Source organism: Petaurus breviceps, unplaced genomic scaffold, assembly GCF_028583685.1.
Source record: "Petaurus breviceps papuanus isolate PSGF00001 unplaced genomic scaffold, PetGlider_PUasm1.0 90895, whole genome shotgun sequence".
In the NCBI taxonomy this organism is placed as follows: Eukaryota; Metazoa; Chordata; class Mammalia; order Diprotodontia; family Petauridae; genus Petaurus; species Petaurus breviceps.
In genome coordinates, this window is record NW_027187372.1 from 3131574 (window position 1) to 3142508 (window position 10935).

General features: G+C 41.1%; 1 protein-coding gene across 1 annotated transcript in view; it reads left to right on the plus strand.

Moving 5' to 3' along the window:
- Positions 1-10935, plus strand: part of LAMC2 (laminin subunit gamma 2) — a 78826-nt gene that overhangs the window by 24507 nt on the left and 43384 nt on the right. Inside the window, exons 2-4 of the mRNA XM_069074395.1 lie at positions 2095-2283; positions 5591-5726; positions 9917-10015. Coding sequence (XP_068930496.1) covers positions 2095-2283; positions 5591-5726; positions 9917-10015 — 424 coding nt within the window. The remainder of the gene's footprint in view (positions 1-2094; positions 2284-5590; positions 5727-9916; positions 10016-10935) is intronic.

Here is a 10935-nt window from a genome sequence, read left to right on the forward strand (position 1 = left end):
GCTGGTCTTTCAGATAGGATATTTGGAAGGAGATCTGGACAAGCTGGGATGAATTGACTGGAGCAATTGGTAGAAGTAGTTATTTTAGTCTCTAGTCCCCAGAGCAGCTCTAGTAATCATTTTCTGCCTGCCTTCATTGCTCTGTAGGATGGAGTAGGGATTACAATATTTTGCTTCCTGTCCTAACCTGTTCAATTGAGTGTTTTAGTGAGGGGTGGGAGTGCTTGTGAAGAGATCCCTCAGGGATTCTGCACACCTTGCTTCATTGTTTAGAAAAAAAAAGATTTCCTAGCTACTTTGATCTGGGCCTAGGTATCACTGTGTGGGGTAATGGGAGGGTCTGTGTGTGGTTTGTCTTTTCTAAAAAATACCTTGTGGGTCAGGGGCTGGGCACTATTATTGTTATTATAATAATAACTACTTATATGCCAGAGGAGTTGAATAAAGCATAGATTAGATATGATTCCCACCCACATCTAAACTAAAAACATTGAATTTGTAGCAAGGTATATATGTATGTGTGTATATATATATAGTGACCAGAATTCAGATATGGACATATAGGTCTTGGGATAAGTCCACTTAATGCTTGTGCCCTTGACTGGGGATGGACCTACTCTGTTAGGGTAAGAATAGGGTTGTAATCATACCTGTCAAAGTGATTTTCCTAAAGCATATGTCTGGCCATGGGGAAGTACCTCCTCCCATCCAGTTATTTATGTTTTAGAACTATTTCTGTTTATGACCAAACAAAACAGAGGGCATCACAAAAGTTAAAATGTAAAATTTTAATTACCTAAAATTAAATTTTTTTTGGCACAAACAAAAGCAATGCAACTAAGATTAGAAAGGTAACAGACAAATGGAAAAAAAAATCTTGTCAGCAAGTGTCTCTCATAAGGGTCTCATTTCCAACAAACAAAAGGAATAGATTTAAATTTTTTAAATTAAGAGCCATTCTTCAACTAATAAATGGTCGAAGAATATAACCAGGCAGTTTTTCTGAAGAAGAGAGTCAAGCTATCAATAACCATATTTTTAAAATGCTGTAAATCACTAATAATTAGAGAAATGAAAAAGAAAGTAACTCTGAGATTTGCCATTATATCTTTTAGATTGAATGAGTTGACATAGAAGAAAAATGACAATTATTGCAGGGACTGGTGGGGAAAACAGCATATTAATGAACTTTTGGAGGAGCTGTGAATTTATTTGGCATTATTTTGGAATACCATTTCCCACAAGTTACTAAAATGTTACATACCTTTTGACCCAATAATATCACTACTGGGCATATAGGGAAATATGCATTTATATAATACTGACTATGTATCAAACAAGGTACTAAGTGCTTTTACAAATATTATCTCATTTGTTATCTTCACAACAGTCCTGAGAGATAGATATTATTATACCCATTTAACAGTTGAAGAAACTGAAGCGGACAGAGGCTAATAGCTAGTGTCTGAGGCTGGATTTGAACTCAAGTCTTCATAGCTCTGAGCACAACACTGTATTCATTGCACTACCATCTGCCTCTTTATACCCCCAAAGAAAATCAAAGAAGAATTCCTTGGTATTCATGATTCCTTGGCAAAGGAAATTTGCCCTTTGAGAATGATTGTAGAGTTCCTTAGTCATTGTCTCAGTCATGGTGCCACCTATCTTGACATCACTCCTTCCCCCCTTTTTGCTTTGATAACCTACTATGATCTAAATCAAAGAAAGAGGGTTTATTGCAAAAAAATATAAAAAAAGTTCTTTTCATGGTAGAAAAGAGATGATTAAAAGATGGGTATGACCCAAGGCGGATTAATGGTAAAATTTTATTAGAAAGTTTAAGTCACGTGGTCATAGCCTTACAATCGGAAGGGACCTTATAAGGCCCAGCTAGTCCTACCCCTTTATGATATAGATGAGGAAACTGAAAGCCAAGAAATTTAAGTGACCTGCCAAGGTCACACAGGTAGGAAGTGCCAGAGATGGATTTGAACCCAGGCCTTCTGACTCTAAAAATGATGTTCTTTCTCCTGATTAAAAGCAGCTAGTCCTGCATTCTTTCTCTAATGCTACTGAATTTCTTTCTCTTCTTAGTCTGTGACTGTAATGGGAAGTCCAGGCAATGTATCTTCGATCAAGAGCTGCAGAGGAGAACAGGAAAGGGGTTCCGTTGCCTCAACTGTAATGACAATACAGCTGGTGTACACTGTGAGAGGTGCAAGGATGGATTTTACCGCCAGAGAGACAGAGACCGCTGCTTGCCTTGCAATTGCAACACCAAAGGTATGGACTGTGTGATTTGGATTTCTTTGTAAGTATAATCCTACATCCAACCCTATCCTTCCATCCCATGCTTCCCATGACTCCCCCACCCCTCCCTATCCAATCCTTCTGTTTGTGCAAAAACTTTTAGATTTTAGGTAACCAAAATGGTCCATTTTATCTTTTGTGATTCTATCCATCCCTTGTAGGGCCATGGATTGTTCTCCTTCCTGATGTTTAGGTATAGTGATAGTCACATTATCAATGTTCCAGACCCTGGCTCTATAATTTATCTTTCATTTATGCCATATGTCTTGTATGTACACTTTTTTTTTGCATGTTCTCTCCCCTTAGAATGTGTGTTCCTTGGGAGAAGGGTCCGTGTTTTTTTCCTTTCTTTGTATCCTTACAGCTTAGCACAGTGCCTGGTACTTAGTAAGCACTCAGTAAATACTTGTTCACTGATTAATTGACTACTTCTATCCTAGACACTATAAGAGTTTACTTCAGATGGATTTTTACCTGGGCAGCTAGGTAGTGGAATGGATAGAGTGCTGAGCCTGGAGTCAGGAAGACACCTATTCCTGAGTTCAAATTTAGCCTCAGATTCTTATGAGACCCTGGGTTAGTCACTTAATTTTTTTTTGCCTCAGTTTCCTCATTTGTGAAAATGAGCTGGAGAAGGAAATGGCAAACCACTCCAGTATTTTGGCCAAGAAAACCACAAAAGGGGTCACAAAGAGCCAGACTCTGAACTGAAATGACTGAACTTTAGGGATGCCTTGACCTTGATTCCTTGACAAAGGAATTTGCCCTTTGAGAATGATTGTAGAGTTCCTTAGTCATTGTCTCAGTCATGGCCCCACCTATCTTGACGCGACCCTTCTACCCTTTTGTTTTGATAACCTACTGTGATCTGAATTAATTTCTGGAATATACCTGGCAATCAGCCTCAGGTACAAGAGCATTCAACAATAGCAATGGTTGAATCTGGCCCAGCAGAACTGATCCTAGTCAGTTGCTTGAAAGAATTTGAAAATGACGACATTCTGATTGTAGCTCACATATTAAGGGCACTATACCCCTGCATGTGCTGTAGTATAAGAAGTAATCTAGTAGAAAGAATAATGGTTTCAGAGTCAGAGGATCAAGGTTTGAATCCCAATCTGCTACTAACTACCTCTGTAACCTGGGGTAGTATGGACCTTTGACTCCTCCTTTGTAAAATGAGAGGGTCAGACCCTTAAAGTTCTTTCCAGTTCCAGGTCTATTATCCCATGATTTGAGAAAAATGGAGCTGCCCAGTGAATATGTTAACCAGGACCCTTAGAATCTCTCCCTGGACTGCTGCCATGATGAGGTTTACATTCAAATTTCCTCAGTTTGGAGGTTTAAAAGCAACATTCAGACTCTTATGGCCTCAGTGAGCCTTCAGATGGAGAAAGAAAAATCAGGTGATCCCCACTTCAAGAAGCATTTAACCTCCACCTCCTTGAAGAGCCCACATCCCTTCAGGCTATACTGCGGCATTGTGAATCATAGGAGTTGGGTCATCTCTGTATGAATGTAATTAGAAATTTAATTGGCTCAGCTGGAGTGTTTGGCGGGATGACAAGCTCAGTACTCATGGAACAAATGAGTACAGTGCCACCCAACAGAATATGACAATGGTATTGGTTTTAACCATTGTCTCTCGTTTTTTCATTGTGTGTGTCCTCTTTTTCTCCCCCCCAGGAAAAAATTTTTTAAAAAGCTATGTTGAAGATGGGTCAGTGAGACATGATTATTCTTTGGTATTCGTGAAAGATTTTAGGCAGATCAGGCAGTAGCCTAGTATATGAGACAGAGTTCTGAAGGGCTCAGGAAATCCTGGGTACAAATCCTCTGTCAGATACTTCCTAGCTGTGTGGCTCTGGGCAAGACCCTGAGCACTGATTGGCTCAGTGATCTCCAAGTTCTCATACAATTGTAAATCTATGACCCCTTTGCTCCTCCATGAAGTTCCACTCCAGTACTTCTTCATCCTGGCAGGAGGTAACCATGACTTCTCCAAGGCTATGACTGCTGAGCACAGGCTCTGGCAGGACCACCGGAGCTGGAAGTATGAGCCCAGGTGCAGACGGGGGAGGGGTCTGTTTGCAGAAAGTCTGGTGACCAGAGGATGACATTTTTTGGCTCAAGTAAGTCATGAAACTATATACGAAGGCAGGGAGGTTTCATGATCTATACTGGAGAAAGGAGTACCTACCTTGAAGGAATTCCAGAACTTAAAAAAAAATGTTTATATTGATCTCTTTTTCTCTGAAATAATCTCCATTTTTCTTTGCATATTCCTTGCTGTAGCAGAGAGCCATCCCTTGTAACAAAGGGAGAGAGGTTAGACCTTTGATTTCCCAACCCATCTTAATTCTGGTGTCTTCCCTATGTTCATTGTTTCTGATTTATTCTGCTTGCATAAATTTATTTGCATGGTCCTTCCCTTATTAGACTGTGAGTTCCCTGAGGGCAGGGACTGTCTTGTCTCTTCTTGTATCTCCAGCAGTCAGCATTGTGTCTGGAGCAATGTGTGCCATAAGTAGGTGCTTATTTATTATTGACATAGGGAACTCCCTGATGAGAAACCTTCCTCTGACAATATAGCTTGGTACTTTCTCTTCAATATATAGTCTTACAGATTTGCTTACAACTTTTATTGTTGAGTTGTTTTCAGTCATATCTGACTCTTCACAATCCCATATAGGGTTTTCTTGGTAGAGATACTGGAGGACTGGGTTTAGTGACTTACCCAGGGTCACATAGGTTGGATTTGAACTCATGAAGATGAACCTTCCTGATTCTCAGCCCAGTGCTCTATCCACTGTGCCACCTAGCTGCCCTTTGCCTGCAGCACCAAGTCATTAAATGATTTATTGCCCAGGGTGGAATAGTATATGTCAGAGACAGAATTTGAATTCAAGTCTTTTTGGCTTTGATTTGCTATACAAAGTAAAATTTTTTTGACAAATAATTTCATATGGAATATTTTAGAGATGAAAATATCACTGGCATCATTATTTTCTCAGAGAATACCCATTTCTGCTATATGGAACATCAGAACTTTATACAACATAGTTTGGGAAATGTTGCCCAAATGAATTCCCAGTGCGTTTCTGAGTTCCCCTTGGGCCTTGATAGATGCTCATAGCACATGGAAATAATCATTAGAGACAACACTTGATTACTGTTGAATACTTTTTGAGCTCTATTAAGGGGTTAACTGTCTTTTTTTGCACTGTAAATTAATCAAATATTTCCTCCCACTTTTCTCTTTTCTTGTCCATCCCTACAGGCTCTCTCAGCTCACGGTGTGATAACCATGGACGATGCAGCTGTAAGTCAGGTGTGATGGGAGACAGATGTGACCAGTGCCAGCCAGGATTCCACACTCTCACTGAAGCTGGATGTACCCGAAATAGACAACCAAAGTAAGTATCTCCCAAGAAGACCCAGGCAAAGTCATCAAAGGAACCTTTAGAAACTCTGTGGGATAGAGATAGGGATAGGAAAGGTAACCGGACCAGAAATTTCATCAGTCTGGGGAACTCCCTCTACAATGCAGATTGGCCCTTTCTCTGCATTTCACGGTGTTAGAGAGATTACTAGAGCCCTAAGATGTTAAGTAATTTGCTCAGGGTCACACAAGGAGCGAGTCAGAAGCGTGTCTTGAACCTGACTGAGGCTTCACAGCCTTGAGGCCTGTTCTCAGTCCCCTGAACCACCCTGTCTCTCTCAGAGGCTCTAGTCCCTCAGAGTTCTTGGTTCCTTTACAGCTTCTTTGATTCCTCCCTCATCTCTGTTACCAGGATAAATTTCTACTCTTGGGCCTCGTCCAATAAGCACCTACCTCTCTGGGTTGTTGTGAGAGGCATATAAGAACCTTGTAAAGAGCTTAGCCTAGGGCTTGGCACACAGTTGGTGTTTAATAAATGCTTATTCCCTTCCCCTGTTCATCATTCCATAGCCTCTCCAACTGCAGAAGATGAAAATAATAGCTCACATTTGCACAGCAAAGTACGTTGATAATCATAATAGTGATAGCTTGCATTTATATATTACATTAAAGTTCTCAGAGCACTTTATAAGTATTACCTCATTTAATTCTCACCAGGAGGTAGGTTCTATTATAATCCACATTTTACAGATGAGGAAACTAAGGAAGACGGAGGTCAAGTGACTTTCCCTCTGTCATACAGCTAGTAAATGACTGAGGCCGGATTTGAACTCAGATCTTCCCAATCCCTGATCCATCTTTCTATCCATTGTGCCACCACCTACCTGCCATGATAATCCTGTGGTATAGACAGTGAAGCATTCCTTTATAGATGAACTGAAGTAGTATAGTATGAAAGGACCCACAGCATGTGAAGGAGCAAGATTCAGCTCTATCTAAATTTAGCATTCTCTCCACAATCTCCTACCTCACAAATGACTAGATGGAGTTTAACTTTTAATCAAGACTTAGGGGTTAATGAATGGATGCCTACAAATAAGGGAGAGAAAAGAAAAGGAGTAAAGAGAGGGAGCTATGACCTTTCCCCTAACCCTCACACATCGTATTCTGAACTGGGACCTCCCTACTAGGTGCAGGACGAGGGAGAGGGGCATTATGGTCAGAAAACTCCAGGAATAGATTACTTTTCCTCAGACAAACCAAGGTCTGATCTTTCTTTACCATGATATTCTACCACTAAACAGATGTGCAAAGGATAGGCCTTTTACAGCACAGATGAGGTTAGGGGTTTGGCAAAAGATGAGCTCAGTGAGAGTTTTCCATCTCCTTTTACCACTTTTACCACTGTCTCCTTCTTCCTCAACACCCAACCCTAGAAAAGTGATGACTAAATACCCACGTGCTGAAAACGCCTTCTGAAGGTAGCCCAGACTTGCCAATTCCTACTGTTCTTAGAGGGAAGCCCTAGTCATACATATCCAAACCACAGGAAAAGCTTTAATGTGGCTTTCAGAGCCAGGCTCAAGCTGTGTCAGGGCCAGAAGACCCTTATTCTTATGTTGAACTTTCATTTAAATGGTCTTTAAGATATGGGAGTATTTCTGAGTTTTGGCTGAGTTCTGTACTCCTGATGTGTTCTTGGACTGGTCCTTTGGTATGAGTCCAGGGTCTTCACCTCCCACAGGCTCTGGGCATCTCAGGAAAATATGTAGTGTCTTGGGAATGGGATGGTGGTGGCTATATCTTGTCATCAACCTCACAGAAAGACTGATGATTTCTCAAGGGTTGTTCTCCAGGTCAGGGGTACTGAATGACTTGACTTTGTCTGCCTGACATGTTTTCTTTGACCTAGAACAGTTAGTGGACTGTTTGATAAGCAGTGAACTTTTCATTCTCCTTTAAAGTTTCAGTGTAATTCAATGTGGAGAATTATTAATGTACTACTTTGGGATGCTTCAAGTGGAGTTTGGCATCCTTGGCCCCCAATCCCTTTGGATTCCTAAGAGTTCAGATTTGGACCAGGCCAATTCAAGAAGCATTTGTTGATTGATTCCTGTTTAGTTAAGCCTCTAAACCTCAGGACTACTCTTCTTTAACATATTAGCCAAAAATAGCAACAATAGGGTTGGGCCTTAGAGGTCTGGTCATTTATCCTTTATAGGATCTCTTGACAAATGCTCCCTGAACAGTTTTTTTTTTCTAGAACCATCCAAACAAACTAACTATGGGGCCCTGAGAAAATAATCTCTTCTACCTGAAAAGTTGTATATTGATTTATCAACTAGAATAGTCCAAAAGGAGAACGCGATGCCTGAGGGTGAGGGAACTTCACTGAAGGTCTTCAAGTAGAGACTGGCTGACCACTTGTTAGATATATTATAGTGGAGACAGGTAGGTGGTGCATAGAGTACCAGGTATGGAGTGAGGAAGACTCCTATTCCTGAGTTTAAATCTGGCCTCAGATACTAGCCATGTGAACTAGGGAAAGTCATTTAACATATCTGTCTCATGTTTTTTTGTTGTTGGGTTTTTTTTTTGGTGAGACAAAATGGGTTAAGTGACTTGCCCAGGGTCACGCAGCTAGTAAGTGTCAAATACCTGAGTCTGGATTTGAACTCAGTTCCTCCTGACTCCAGAGCCCAGTGCCCTATCCATTCCTCCACCTAGCTTCCCCTTCAGTCTCATCTCACAGATGACGATAGTAATAATAGCTACCTCACAGGGTTGTTGCAAAGATAAAATGAGATAACATATATAAAGAGCTGTGTAAATCTAAAAGTGCTACTATTATTATCATCAGTAATAACGGGTATTAATAAATGGCTATTTTCTTGGACCAGGACACTGGTGACCTCTGATATCCCATCTGTCCCTCAGATTCTTTGACCCTGTGATTTTGAATAATGGCGTATTATTGTTGTTGTTAATAATCTTCAGGGTAAATAGAGTATCTTAAGTATCTGCCAAGATGAGTCATTTTATAAAATCATGTGCCTTTTGTGAAAAGGCAATAAAAGTTGATAACATATAGTTACTATCGATCTATTTAAACATTTACTAGAGACTAGCTGGGTTGGATTATCTGTCCTTGGCCCTTGTCACTGAGCAGTTAAATCAGCGACTTGAATAAAGAGTGCTTATCATGACTGCACAAGTCTGGGAAGGTTCACTAATATGTGGGATGGCAAAATGCAATCTGGGACTAAATCCAACAAGGTGGAATTGAATAGGGATAGGAGAAAAATCTTGTGCTTGAGTTGAAATAACCAACAAGAAGGCAGAGGCATGTCTAGATGGCAGTTTGTATGGGAAAAGTCTGAGGGTTTTAGTTCATTAATATATGACAACTAAAAGAAAGTGAAATCTTGGGCTGTATTCAGTGTCTGAAAGGAGTGGAGTTGTAGTCCTGTTCTCTGCCATGGTCAGATCGCACCTGGAAAGGTGCGATGGTATAGTGGAGAGAGCCCTAGATTTGAAGTCAGCAGATCTAGGTTCTAATCCTGGCTCTGCTACTTCCTGCCTGTGTGACCTTGGGGCAAGTCATTTAACCCATGAACTTCACTATCCTCCTTAGTAGAATGAATGGGTTTGACCAGATCATCTCTAAGGGCCCTTCCAATTCTAAGCTGATGAACCTAAGATCCTTTCAGGGCTGGGCTTCACAAGGGATGAGTTCTCTGGGGATCCCTGCAGGACAAACAGTTAATCCCAGATCCACTCTCCCCAAGGCTTTTAAGTGTTTCAAGAAAGGAGAACATTAGGAATTCCAGAATATCTCATAACTCCCTGAAGTCTCAAGAAAGGTGTATCCCCGACCTTGCTTCAATTTGTGATTACTTTAGTTATGGAGTTTTATTGTTGTTGAATTGTTTGGGGGTTTTCTTGGCAAAGACCCTGGAGTACTTTGTCATTTACCTCTCTAGCTCATTTTACAAATGAGGAAACTGAGGCAAACAGAGTTAAGTGACTTGCCCAGGGTCACATATTTAGTAAGTGAAGCTGAATTTGAACTTGTCTTCCTGACTGCAGGCCTGGCATCAGGTGTCCTAGAGGAAGTGGGACTTTAAGCATAGTATCAGTAGCAAAGATGACCTTGCTTATGGTGATTTTATGTATATAATTGCTATGGATTTATTAATCAGTATCTTGCCTTTTCTTTTCTAGAAATTCCAAATGTGACTGTGATCCAGCAGGTAGCACAGGGAGCTGTGACTCAGGTCGATGTGTCTGCAAAGCTTCTGTCACTGGAGAACGCTGTGATAGGTCTGTGTTTGTGCACTGAGTCTGTTGAATTAGCATTAAGGTCCCCTTGGTGATGAGCAAGAGAGTCAGTTTTCTCTGGGATGAAATGAGGGTGGTAAACATTGAGAGCTCTCCTGTACCTTCTGGCATGCTTCCCATCCAAGCTCTTGAACCTTATCTGGCTCTCGGATCTTTGATCTTCTGGCAGGGTCTTTGATCTTCAAGGGTCTTTTACCCAGACCTTCCCACTTTTTTGAGACTGCGTCTTCTTATCTCACTCATGCTGGAAGCATAGTGGCCACTCATGAGCCTAATCCCTATGCTCATTGGCATGCATCCTGTTTTATTTTTCTGACCTGTGCCAGTTCACCTCTCCTTAGGCAGCCTGGTGGCCTTCTGCTCCTGGGAACTCACCATATTGGTGATGGATTTAGTGGGGACTCTGGGAAGCATTAGCTTTACTGAAACTCAGAGCTCCTGAACTCAAGATTTATCAGCCTTAGCCTTCCCCAATAGCAGGGATTAGAGGCGAGCACAGTGCCAAACAGCCAGACCATTTGTTTTAATGGGCTTCATTCCTAAAGCTCCATCTCTGTCTTTCCCCTCTCAAGTACTCCAATACCAGTATAATGTGAAACCATGAGACCATGGGCTATACCTACTTATTATCTATAAAGGATTGACTTGGTTACACGTTAGGAAAATCCTTATAGAAGGATATCACCACATATAGCCATAGATGTCCACTATGTGCAGAAAAGGAACTGACCAAAAATGACATTGGGGTATGCATATGTGTGTAGGTGTCGGGGTGTATTACAAAAGCAATGCTACTTGGAGAGAGAGAGAGAGAGAGACACACAGAGAGAGAGAGAGAGAGAGAGAGAGAGAGAGAGAGAGAGAGAGAGAGAGAGAGAGAGAGAGAGAGAGAGAGAGAGAGA